Source organism: Hermetia illucens, chromosome 3, assembly GCF_905115235.1.
Source record: "Hermetia illucens chromosome 3, iHerIll2.2.curated.20191125, whole genome shotgun sequence".
NCBI lineage: Eukaryota > Metazoa > Arthropoda > Insecta > Diptera > Stratiomyidae > Hermetia > Hermetia illucens.
Window position 1 is genome coordinate 164,198,912 of NC_051851.1, and position 13,487 is coordinate 164,212,398.

The 13,487-nt window shown below is 39.5% G+C and overlaps 1 protein-coding gene across 1 annotated transcript in view; it reads right to left on the reverse strand.

Moving 5' to 3' along the window:
- Positions 1 to 559: 559 nt before the first annotated feature.
- The window catches only part of LOC119653073, a 128,911-nt gene continuing 115,983 nt past the window's right edge, over positions 560 to 13,487 (reverse strand). The window contains exons 6-9 of the mRNA XM_038057557.1: positions 3,311 to 3,700; positions 3,036 to 3,236; positions 2,449 to 2,947; positions 560 to 2,338 (exon numbers count right to left, since the gene is read on the reverse strand). Of these exons, the coding sequence (XP_037913485.1) occupies positions 2,085 to 2,338; positions 2,449 to 2,947; positions 3,036 to 3,236; positions 3,311 to 3,700 (1,344 nt within the window). The 3' untranslated portion in view covers positions 560 to 2,084. The remainder of the gene's footprint in view (positions 2,339 to 2,448; positions 2,948 to 3,035; positions 3,237 to 3,310; positions 3,701 to 13,487) is intronic.

The window sequence follows — 13,487 nt, forward strand, 5'->3', positions numbered from 1 at the left end:
ATAAAGATGGCAATGCAAGGGGTAAAGATAGGTTGGATTTTATACACAGATATACACGTAGTGAAATGAATTTGTAAGTATACATCTATGAGACTTTAATACTTACGACATGGCAATTGGATAAGAATTATGTCAATATTCAACAGGTTGTCTTTTATGGAGAAATTTAAATGGTTTTATATTTCCGGTCAAGTTAGGGCTTTAAGCGGATTCAACGTGATCCATCGCTGGGCTGGGGAATGTTGATTTTATTTGTGTTTGGATTAAAGTGAAAGATGTTTTCAAAAAGTGGGTGTAATTTGAGATTTTATTTTAGAATTTAGAGGGATTTGTATCTTTTTGTATCTTTTTGTATCTTTGATAATAAATTGTCATTTCCGGGAGGTCCTTTTTTCAAATATGATTTATAAGTTTTTCTTCTTCTTAAATTGTCATTTCCTGCTGAACAATTTTTCTTTTATTATAGATTCAATCCAAAGAACATTTACTTACCTTTTTACTGGGTATATAATAGCAAAAGTATTCAGATAAAAATACTAATTTTTCGCATAATTTTTACTTTATTCATTCATTATTTATTATATATTATTTTGATTATAATTTTCAATGTTTAAAACTATACTTCATTTTTAGTATTCACCAGAAGTTAAGGTAAACAACGTAGATACATAAATAATAATAAATAAAATCGGTTTCTTTAATTGTTACTTTTTATTACTAAACGAAAGCTTTCTTTTGTTATATTAGTACTTCTACAATCTAAAAATTTATAATCGTGCCCTGATTTCAAATTTTTATCTTAATTTTTAAATACGATTTTCTTAGTTTACTTTCTCATGAACTTTCAAGTAAAGTATTTTACATTTATCTTTATTTACGTTTATATTATGGCATCTATTTAGGGAGTTCTTAAAGAAACGACAAAAGATTCCTAAGAAAGCTAAAAGAATGTAGTTTTCTTTAATATTATTTCTAAACAAAGTGAAATATTACAATTAGTACATACACATACCTATCGAGATTAGAAAATATATATTTATATATAGAAAGTTTATGTAATTTAATTTCATTAAATATTTATAAATTCAATAGTAACAAATATTTCATATTCAATTTTCTTGTGAGAATCACCCGTTTGTAGTTTTATTCTTAGTAAATAAGTTTGTTTTAGTATATACTAGTTTGAATGGATTAAATTATAAATTAGACTGAAAGAAAGAAATATATTTAAAGAAATTATAAATAAAAATCTGATTATTTTCAAAATTAAATTATTCTAAAGCATCAAAATTTTTAAATTAAAAGACAAAATTATAAAACTAAATCACAATGAACAGTAAAAGTCATTTTTACTCAAAGTTTTAATATATCACCCTGTTCTGACATTTCGGAGTTTTATTATTTTTAATTTATTTAATTAAAAAATATCTACTTTTCCATAGAAAGAAATTGACTGAAATTAAACATAAATTTTGAAAATGGGATAGTTTCTGAAAATTTGATTGACACCTTGTTATGAAAGCTTGTGCAATGGTTTGGAGAACCTTTTTTAAAGATTAAAAATGAGCCTGCCTTTATTCACTAACTATTGTTCAACTAGCTCCATTAATGGTTACTATTCTATATCATAATTGGAAGTAAGTTACTGGAAATAATTTTAGTAATAATTCAAAATTAAATCAGTTTTATTTCTTTTTTAAAAATACCAGGAAATAGTTCTCTTTTGACAATGAGTAATGTAAAAATCCAAGAAATATTTTTGTGCCAAAAAAATCAGTTGAATATCACATTTGTATTTACCAGAATTGTAGTTTACTTACTTTTACGTTTCCAGTCCGCTGAATTAATCGCGAGAAAAAGGATTTGAAAAATATACTAAAAATCTAGAAGCATGCGTACCAGACAAACTGCAATGCAACCACGTAAACTTTTTCAACGAAAAAAAAAAATAGTTTTGAAAAGAAGAACTTGTTTCTGTGCACTAAGTTGACAGTTCAACTTCTGAAACGCTCTCTCGCCCTGTAGTCGAAATAGTTATGTTTATGCGTAGTAATTTATGAGTATTTCGCACCATTTTGTTTCCCTTACTGCTGCTGAAGAAGTAATTGTTCCAGTTCGTCTGCTGATCTCAGCAGAAATGCCGCACTCTCCCTATAGCCCGTGATGAGCTGACGAACTGCACTCATCTCGTTCGGGTTCAGCTTGTGTGACAGAAGAGGCGGGCGACCAGATGCTGGTACAGGTGCTCCTGTATTAACCGGTAGGGTTGGTAGTTGCTGGTTGCATGGTTGCGTTGTTGTAGGAGTATGTTGCTTCATTGACAGATCAGTGGGAGTAGCTAAAGGAATTTTGAATGCCACTATTATTACAAAGCCTTTAATTGCGCTGATATACAAATTAAAATAGCACTAAACCAATAATTTGTCATTAATAGACCGGGGTACCTACCATTAACATTGTTTGAAGCTGGAAAGAAAACTGGGTATGCAGCGGTCGGTCGGGTTGACGAAGTATATGGTGATGAAGTTGATGTTGGCGATGTGAATTCAGTTGGACGATACAAAGGACTAGCAATCTGGCTTGTCACCGTACCATTAACTGCTGGGGTATTTGGCTTTGAATCAGCGGGTGCAGGGAGATTCGTTGTCAAGCTAATGGGAGAACTACGTGCTGAAGATACTGTTTGTGTTGTAGTTGAAGGTTGTGCTGCGTCCAGTTCAGATGTACTGACCGCTGTTGTGCTTGGCGTGGCACGGAATCCAGGATAGGTAATGGATGGTGCAACGACATCTGTGGTAACTGTACTATTACTAGTAAGTGGAAGAGATTGACTTATGGGGTCTAATCCGATTCGCATTCGCTTAGCATTAAGACTTTCATTTTCGCAAGCCATTGCCAGGATCTGTTCGGCTTGAACTGATGTTAGGTGAGCTGGAGTCGGACGTGACTAATTACAAAAAAAAATAAATTTCATGTTATAGCCACGACAGTGAGACATAGGCAAACTAAAACAATTGAAAAAAAATTTCACTTACAGCATTATCCCATCCCTCTCTTGCTTTCTTATTCCGTCTGCACGATTTTAGATAAGTTCGAATACGCTTCCTCGAACGTTCACAAAATTCCGGAAACTGGCGAGCGCAAGAATCTATTATAGCCTGGATTTTTTCTTTGGGTTGTTTCGAAATCGGTATCATCCTGTCCAAATTTTCATCGACAAACAAACGAACAAACATCTGTAAATACACCAAAAACAAATTGACGATCCTTAATTCCTGTCCTGTCTCCTCACACAAAATAAAATCCTTACATTAAACGCCTTAAGCCTTTCCGGATCATGAGCATTCTGATCAAGTTTATCATCAGAATCATCTTCTGATCCGTCATCTTCATCTTTTTGTCCTGACGAATTGGTTTCGTCCTGGTTTTCAATCGGTGATGGTTGTTCTGTTCGATTGATTGGAGAAACTGACGGTTGTTTGGCATTTAGAGCCAATGCATTCTGATATTGTGCCCAAAGACCTCCGACAACCCCCAGATCTGGAGCTTCTGCTCCATTCCGGATGGCATTTGAATTTTGGTAATTCCAAGCCAGAAGCATCAATTTCAGTTTGTCAGCATCTTTCATAAGGCCGGCGTATGCTTCTTCGGGATTTGTTTCCGGAAGAGTTGGATCAGTGCCCGGGGTTGGAAGTGTTTCCTGTAATGAGAGAAAAAGGGGCGCAAGTTAGATTTTTGGTTTTTGAAAGTTGTATTGAAATATATTCTGACGAACGGGGCTTTGTTTAGTGCTAAGTAATCCAGTGACGAGAGGTACGTAAAACAACAACGTATAACAAGAACGTAACAATTGCTGGCAGCGGTGGGATTGCTTAAGCCAAAATGGTTAAATTCGAGGGTTTAAGTGTGGAGCAGCTCAAAAGTGAGCTGGCGTTGCTGGGGCTCTTTACAGCAGGGAGCAAAGTAGGATTGCAGAAGAGACTGCACCAAGTTTTGGAGTAGCGAGGTGATTACGTTGAGGACCGATAATTCCAGCATTATCTTGCATCGACCATCGAGAGTCTCGAGGTAGTTGCTGGAATTTTCGTGACAAATGACAATGGTATGGAAGTTTTACTGCGAGCTTTATCGAGTATGCAGGAAAAATTTATAGAAGAGATGACAACATGACAAGGTGAAAGGTAGGCAAAATTGATGGAAGAGATAACACGACAGGACGAATGGAAGGGAAAATTTATGGAAGAATTCAAGCAACGGTTTGAAGAAATATTTAATGAAAAAGAGGTGAACGAAGAACAAAAGGAAAGTGCTCAGGAAGTAACGTGCCAAGAGAATAAAAAATCGCAGTATGTAGGTAATCCAGAAATAGCAGAACACATAGTAAAAGCTACAAAGCGATCCGGAGATTCCTCTGAGGAACCTCAGGAAAGAAAAGAGGAAACTCTAGTGTCTCAGGATGAAAAGCCGATGTATTAGGAAGTGAGTATACAGAAAGAAATGATACAGCGTGGGAACTCCAATGAGATTCGAAAGCCGATGGAGAAGATGATGCAAGCAGTTGAGACACGGAAGGAGGAAGTAGACAAGTTTCATGAGAATACCAGTACCAGCCAGGATATTCGAAAATTGCAAAAAATGATCAGTCAGGAGGTGACTAAAGAGCAGGGGCGAAACAACCGAAAAACAGCAAACCATGAAGAGGAGGTCATAGCTGAAGGTGTAAAGTGGCAGGACGAGGCCATGCGAGAAGTTACGGAACAGGACAGGAACGAATTTGTGAGCAGGATGTGCTCACCTGGTCGGACAGTGTAAAGCCGGAGGAGGGGACTATTCAAGAACTGATAAGTTGGCAAACGGAAAGTGTAAAGTGGCGAGAAGCGAGTGACAAGAACTTGAGACCTTTAAGGACCGAGGTAGCTTCATGCATATGCTGGACCGCAAAGAATTTAACAACAGCGTACAACTCGCTTAGTAACTTGGTTGGCGAAGTTGTAGAATTGATCACCGAATTATAAGAAGCGTCGCAGCAACTGGAAGGATTCAGAATGGAAGGATAAATGGACACGGAAAAGGCGAATGTTTTGGGATAATTCATTCATGGAAACAAATTGCAAATTGACTAAATTCGTGACGTGAGTAAAGGGTGAATCCAATATTCCTTTCTTTCGTCCTTTCAAACGGTAGTATAAATAGATAACACCTGCTAGCTCAATGGAATCTATTTCGTCTGTGAACAGAATGATCACTGTCCCATAGCCCAAGCGCTTTTTTACGCGGTTGAACAACTGCCAGTCATTTCAACCTCGTCGAGACCCAACTCTTAAAAGGGAATGGCCCCTCAAAGTGAGGCTTTTTAATATCATCTTTTTAAAGTTTGAATTTTTAACCCTACATCGAGAAGAAGAGAGGATGAGGAAGATGTAAGGAGGAAAGAAGAAGATTGCCCTTTCTAATCCGTTTGAAGAATTATAGTTGTCCTCCCACCTCAAAAAGTCATGGCACCTCAAAGTGGCGCTATTTTCGTGTCAGAACGGTTGGCTTTAACTTCGAACCTTGACTCTGCAACGGTAAAGGAGGCAATGAAGGAAGAAGCGGGAGATCCCCTCTCTCAAGCTCCGTTGATAAATATCGGTCAGTCAGCGTCCCTTAAAAAATCTAAAATGGCGGGAGGGGGTTTGGTATCCATGTATGTAACTAATCAATATAGCGCAGGTAAAACAGCCTGTTCTTTAACAGTAAACATTTTTGATATGACGACGATATATGGCATCTACTTCATTTGGGAATTGATTGTGCATTGTTCGGTAATCTAATCGCACTATTACGCAGTCGGTCAAACGCCAATCATTTTGACCGCGTCTCGCCGCCCACAACCGCATCCGCAAGGTCGCCGCAGAGGTCAATCGCCAAAGCGATTAGCCGCAAGTTCGTGTGAGCCCTAATACTCTGCGACAGTTCCGCGTAAAAGTAAAAAGAAGAAAGTGGAGGTGGCTTTAGTGGGTGAGAATTCCGCATACAGCTTTCTGGTTCATTATTTGTGCAAACTTTTACTCTTATAGTCAATCACTTCTCCATATGCACCTATTATACATATATTGTGTTTTTCAAATTATTTGGAAAAATGTTCCTTCCTTGTACAATCGCTTTGAAACTCCTCACTTCTCCACCTGCTACAACTGCAACTACATTCTTCAGTCGTTGGCATTATTGCCATGCTATTGCCCTCATTGTAATAGCTGAATGTATTGTTTTGACATTTCGAGCGAAATTTTTTTTGTATGAGCGGTCAGCAACATCAAATTTGAAAATGCAATGAAAGGCGGTCATACTGAAATATTGAGCCTTCGGATCGATACTTTAGGCTCAAGTAATTTTCAATTAAATGGGCCATAAGGTATCAGGAAGAAATTGGAACCTCATAGCCCGTGTCCCAAAAACACCTGAATCTGAGAAAGTATCAGATGAGGGTCTAATTCGCACGCAGTTTGATCTTTTATTTTTTTCTTCTCCTTCTACATTTTCCCTTTACGAAGCGTAAAATATTATTGCCATGTTGGTGGGTAATTGAATTTGAAAGCGCATTCCAAGCAAATTTAGATATATCTCTTTTGGAAATGGCGCATGATGGGACGAAGTGCTGAAAATTTGACCCAATTTCATAAATTTTCAAGTGATAAGACGTCAACTGGGTCGGAATTTATTAAAAAAATACCAGAGCTCTTCCTATAGTGAAAAAATAAGCTGTCTGGTGGAATTTCGACCCCATTCCATGAAGCTTCTAAGTACATCCTAGACATCCTGGTATGACTACATACCACACAAACGCATTATGACAACATTTAATACCGTAGGGGTCTCTAGGCTGAAAAAATGCAGATTCTAAGTGAACCTCACCAATCGTCTTCATTAGGTCATAGCTTGTTTCATATGGGTCAGTTAAGGCAAACAGTTAACACACTGCGCTATTCAGAGGTAATTTTGCTGATAGGAGGAAAACCGAAAAATCCAAAAACGATCCGAAGCTGTGGTGGCATGACAAACTTTTCAATGACTTCAAAAACGGCACGGCTCTACCCAGAATAATATTATGACTCAAGAATTAACTCCGCTGTTAAAGTGCTGGAGAAAGGGTAGAAGTGGATGTCGTCCTAGAATGACCCCGATCAAAATTAATATCTCTTCTCAGCAATAGTCAACTTGGATGTTCACTTGAAACAACCCCACTTTTGTGAGGTTAATTTTGAAAATCATCATACGCTGGACGTTTTTTTTTTGTCAATCAAAAATATGGTCAACAACAGTCAATTTAAATGTTTATTTTGAACATCCCCTAACTTCTCGTTTAGTACAAATAGGAACTAACATGAGCCCCTTAAATGATGCGTTCCTGAAAGTGACCGCCCATTTTCGGTTCTAAACTTCAATTTCGATACGCTTGATAGAGTACCGTTAGCGACTTAATTTCTTCCTCGTTATGTTCTACGCATTGACTTCATCTCCTAACGTTTTTGATTATACGCCCATTCTCTTTCTTGGAAGCTCTTGACGACATTCCTACCCCACCTTGTGAAATAAAGTTTTCCGTCGGTCCCTAGTTAGTCGGATTTGCAACCATTTGCAAAATCACGTTTTGACGGGTAGTCCCGGCTATACACCAAGTTAACCACCCAATTTTTTTAAAGGAATCAGGATACTCTGCTACGTTGCTTGGACTCCTATCACATATCAAGAGTTCAAAACTATTATCAAATATCATCCGCATGACCCCTGAACCAAACCGAGGCGTTGGCCTCAATACTATCTTCACCCAGATAATCTTGCATTTGGGCTGCAAAGGATGCAAATGTATTCGACCCTAATGAAAACCTCGCTCTCAATTTGAATGCTTAATGCGGCCTTTAGAGGAAGAAGTAAGAGTCATTTTCCAAAAAAAATCCTACCATAAATTTTATGGAAAATATGAACAACACATTTATGCGGTGTCCAGTGACCTTTCAGGACAGGGGAAGCAAGTTCTGGCAAACCCTCAACGTGATCTTATCACCGATGATGCAAACACGTTGGTGATGCAGAATTATAAATTCTGGGGGGGGGGGGGGGTGATCTTTGTAAGTCTAGGAAAGGGCATCTGTCAAAACTACGACAATGGGAGGGTTCGCAAATATAAGATCTCAATTAATCCTGAAGCGTATCAGAGGCGTGAAAGAGAGCAGGCTCGTTTCCATTTTGAATCTTTCGGTACTGCACATTAATCTGCTAATCATTTTGGTACAGCATGCTGAGTTTAGATTTGTGCCTTTCATCGATTTCGAGAAGGCTTTCGATAATGTTAGCATCGGAGCGACACACGATGACGCAAAATACTGCATCGAGGTAGAATCTCTGAGGAATTCTGTCGCCAATGTTATTTCTTCTTGTTATCGATGACGCTCTGCATGCTACCTGAGCTGGAGGGCGACGAGAGTTTCAATTGACTATTACACCTTTCCTCAAACATCTCGATAATGCTAATGACATCTGCTTGGTCACTCGCTGAGTCATGGACCTTGGCAGCATGGCTCTATATTTGAATAAGAAGCCGGAATGTCAACCTTTACTGTTAATGGAAAACTAAAAACTATCGTTAACAGTGGTCAGGATCCTGTGATTAGAGTACTCCTACCCAATACAATTTCAATCGAAGAACTATATCGGGAGATGAGTTAGTTGCCGGGAGACGTGTTCGAGGAAAGGGAAAAACAGCAGTGGATAGGTCAAACATTAGAAAGGACTACATCTGCAATGTTGGCTATAACATGGTAATGGAATTCGATATCCCAGAATTGCCGACGAGTGTGTTGCCCTGAAGCACATGACATAGGATAGTAAAGAAGGAGTGTCAGTTACTTGGGAAGACCAGAAAGACGCTGAAGCGCATCCCGGTAAATCCGCATCGATGGCAGATAGATTTGGCTTTTGCATTATACCCGATTTAAGGGACTACGGTGACCATATATATAAATTGTTCCTAGCTATCATCGTCATCTGTCACCCATAGTGTTTGACAGGTGTTGTGCAGAAGTAAGGAAAGCTCCTGAACAAAGGTAGCTTATAATCGTCCGGGATTTAGCAATTATATATACATTTATGAAGTCCTTGAGATAATAATTGTCTTCCTCGCTAGCAAAGATGTTCGTATAAAAATAAGGATATATTTCAAAATGCACAATAATCTGTGCTAGTCAAGTAGATTTACGTCAGAAATTAATTAACTTAGGACTTTAGTCTAGGGGCCTCCTGGGATATGGTTCGATTTTATAAACACAACTATGACATTCTGAAAGTAAGTCCTCTATCTGCCACACATTTTCTCGCAAGAGTTTACGGGAGATCTATGTGGGTGGTCTTATTTTAAGGTGGGAAGTACCAAAGTTCCAGCCAAGAAGAGAAGATTACGGTTAATGGCATGGAGTTTGGGTTTTAGTGTGAGGACCCCCCTTAGGTTCAACGTAGAATTATATAACTAACTGTATTCGTGAGCGTTCAGTTTGTTTGGCCCCACGTTGGGCGCCATTTGTAGTGATAAGAGTGGGAATTAGGGGATCAGGATGATCGACCTGATCTCCTAATTCCCACTCTTATCACTACAAGTTTGTATCTTTTCACCAAATTTGGTGTCAATCACTTGAGCTGTATCAGAGAAAAATGCGTGTGACAGACAGATAGACAGACAGGAAATGAAGTTCATGCAACTTAACCTTAACCATTGCCAAGTAGCACAGGATTTGCTTGGCAAGACCATATATGAAGATGAGGTCGACGTTGCGATTGTCTGTAAATAATATAATGACCTAAGCAATTCAGCGTATGGACAAGCGGAAAGTGTTTAAAAGCTGCAGTTTGGGTTTGTGGAAATCGTTCTATAGAAAAAACAGATGGGATTGCGGAAAATGGATTCATTAGAGTTAAGAGAGGGAGAATATATATCTATAGTTGCTACACTGCCCCAAGCCTTACCAGTGAGTAGTGCCGGTGAGTAGAAATCGCTGATCGAAAGATTGATCAGAGACGCAGAACCGCATCATCCCAAAATTATAGCGGGTGATCTCAATACCTGGGCTGAAGAATGGGACAGTCACGAAACAAACACAAGAGGGCTCATATTTCTTGAAGCTTTCTCGCGCTTGACCATCATTTTGGCTAACACCAGAGGATCAAACAAATTGCGAAGTGCAAAAATGAATTCTATAATAAACATAATATTAGTCAGTGATATACTAGCTAAGGATCTCCAATGGCATGTTAGCGAGGAATACACGCATAGCGACCATCAAGCGATTTTCTTTGAAATGGGGCGCACCATTAGACCAAAGAAACATTTTCGGAGGTATTGTAACAAGGTACAAATTTGTCAGGCAATGCAATGGATATGGCTGCACAGATTCTGGAGCGAATGCAGTTGGCGCTTCCAAGCGCGGCGAACGGGATCCATGAAGCGAAGACCAAATTTCAGGAGGAATGATGAAATCAACGAATGTCCAAAAGAATGCTTGAATGTGAGGAGGCCATGATAGCACCGCAGAAACCAGTCAGGATACTAGGAGCTACAACAACTATACACGGTTGCTAGAAATAAAGCTCCAAACCGCTATCACAAAGAGTAAAACCATGCACCTCAAGCAGCTTTGGAGAAGCTGACTCTGTTCCTTGAGGTGGTGCATACAAGTCAGCTATGGCGTCCTATTCCCTCAGAAAATTAACGACGACCTTTCAAGCATTCAAATTGACCCCGATAAAGTACCAAAGGTAAGCGACGAAGAGGTATTGGATGCGGCCAAAAACATCAAAGTCAACAAGGTTCCCGGGCTAGATGGCATGCCGAACATAGCTATAAAATTGGCAGTAGGGATAAGTTCCAGAAACTTTAGCACAAGTATTTACTGCGTGCTTGAAAGAAGGTATTTTCGCTGCACAGTGGAAGAAACAAAAACTGATACTTATCCCGAAGCCAAACAATCCACTAGGCGAACTATCGTCATATAGGCCAATATGCTTCTTAAGTACCATCGGTAACCTTTTCGAAAAAGTAATCTATAATAGATTACTCCGAATAGCGGAAAGGAAGGTGGTCTATCAGAGAAGCAGCTTAGGTCTGCCTTTTGGTCGTTCACCATCGATTTCGATGTTCAGACCAATGTTGGCAAGTGAATTCTCGTTTGCACGAATTGCGTGACCATACCATCGAAGACGCCTCTCTCGCAACTTTTCCACCCCTCCAATGGAGGTGTCCAATGGATTTACAGATGACATAGGAGTTCAAATGGTAGCAAGTCACGTTGAAGACATCGAAATGTACGCCAACGAAGCAATATGGCAGATAAAGCCGTGGTTGGAAAATCCTGGACTATCACTCGTAGAGCAGAAAGAAAAATTCTTCTATAAAGATTCGAGTCGGAGACGAAATTATACAATCCCAACCTGCTCTCCAATAATAGGGGTGATATTCGATCAGAGGTTGAACTTCAAAGAAAAGCGTCTAAGATCAGCTTGTTGATCGCTAGAATGCTACCGAATATTGGAGACTCAAGAAAAAGCCATTGGCAACTCATTTCAAGAGTTGTTACTTCGGTGTTATTTTACACCTGTCTGGGCAACTGTACTAAGTAATTTTAACAACAGAAGAAGAATAGCAGCGGGTTATTGACTTAGTGTCCTCCAAACATGCTGCGCTTACCGAACGACATCCGACGACGCAGCATGTATGATAGCTCGGATGATGCCTTTCGACATCTTACCGACTGAAGACTCACGGATTCGCGGTGCTAGGGAACCGACAGTCAAGGGATCTATCACTAGTAGAATGGCAGAAACGATAGCACGAGAGCAAGAAAGGATTCTGGACTCATAGGTTGATACCGAATGTTGAAGACAGGACTAAACGCAAACATGGTATCGTGGGCCATGATTTGACGCAGTTCCTAGGAGGCTTTGCAGATTTGATCATGATGATTCTCCGAAAGGCCCGATTTGCTAGTGCGTAACGCAGGATGTGGGGCTTGTACACTTCTATTTCCCAAGGTTCATATCATACCGAACGGAAATGGAAACGATAGTCAATATCCACTTATCAGAGGAAAACATAACAAAGAATATGTGGAGTTCGACTGAGGTATAGAAAGCGGTGGAACAAGCAATAAAGAATATTCACAGAGTGCTACGCCCAGAGGAGTTTAGAAAGAAAGAGGAAGGCGATTACCATCTCGAATAAGGCAGTCCCGCGGGGAGAGTGGATGGAGAAGGAAGTAGTTTTAGTGAGTAAAAGTCCCACACAAGCGTATGGAGGAAGTCAGTGGTAGCTTTTGAATCTTCCCACCTACCATTACGAAAAAAAGACAGACACGCAGACAGACAGTGAACCGTTTTGAATAAAGTTTTACACAAAACCTTAAAAATCGGTGCCTTGACAAAAAAGCACACCTAACTCTTGAAGCATTCATAAAACAAGGGGCTAATATTCACCTGTCCTAATTAGACAGTTTTGATAGGGTACAACAACGGTGTCAACTACTGATTAAACTCAATTCGTACCAACAAAAGACCCTTCCTGGATGACTATTAAAGCATTTTCCAGCTAGTATTTCCCGAATTTATCAACCCTAAATTTACCACGACTTCCCCCCAATTGGACGTGGATAGGTACATGAAAGGGGCGCATTTTCAAAAAGCCACAAACTCTAATTTCATTAAAAGATATCACAAAATCAATTTTGAAATTCTCCTACAAATGAAACTTAAATTTTTTCTCCCATGTTAAATCGTTCCTGCCTGTTGTCAGGGATCATCAATTTTTAATGAGTACAACACATTACAGACGAAATAAATTGCATAGCATGAAATCCATATGATTTTCCGAATTTTCGCACGGTCATCCCCATTCCTGTTTTTTTACCCTGAAATGTAAATATATGTACCCTGGATGCCATTTCATGTAAAGTGCATAACAATTGGTAGAGACGAGTGCCAAAAATAATACGATATGATTATTTTGTACCGCACCCATTTCCCACCCCCCAACATATCCTGACTTCCGCCTCTTTCAGTGCCGCTTCTTTTTTAATATAGGCCAGAAATTAACTCGCATGCTCATGATATTATCATCATCAGTCGGACAGCCCATCAGACAGTCCAGCGGCAGGCATACCACCACCCCGCCAAGCTTATCCACCACGAAAGCCTCGCTCCATTCATTCATTGCTCACTCCCATGTCCTTGCCCGTAAGCAAGTACTTACAACCGAATAGGTATTCCCAGTGGGAGGCAATACCAGGCAGGGTATTTATTCATTTGCACACAAATAAGTACTTTGATGAGTTCCAGAGGAGGGACTCCACCGTTAGGTACGTGAATACCCCATAATGAGTGCTAAGTAGGCCGTGGGCACGGAGATGGGTGTTGGGTGAGTTGATGTTGTGGTGACTGCGATGTAGGAAATACTCAACAGCCTTGTA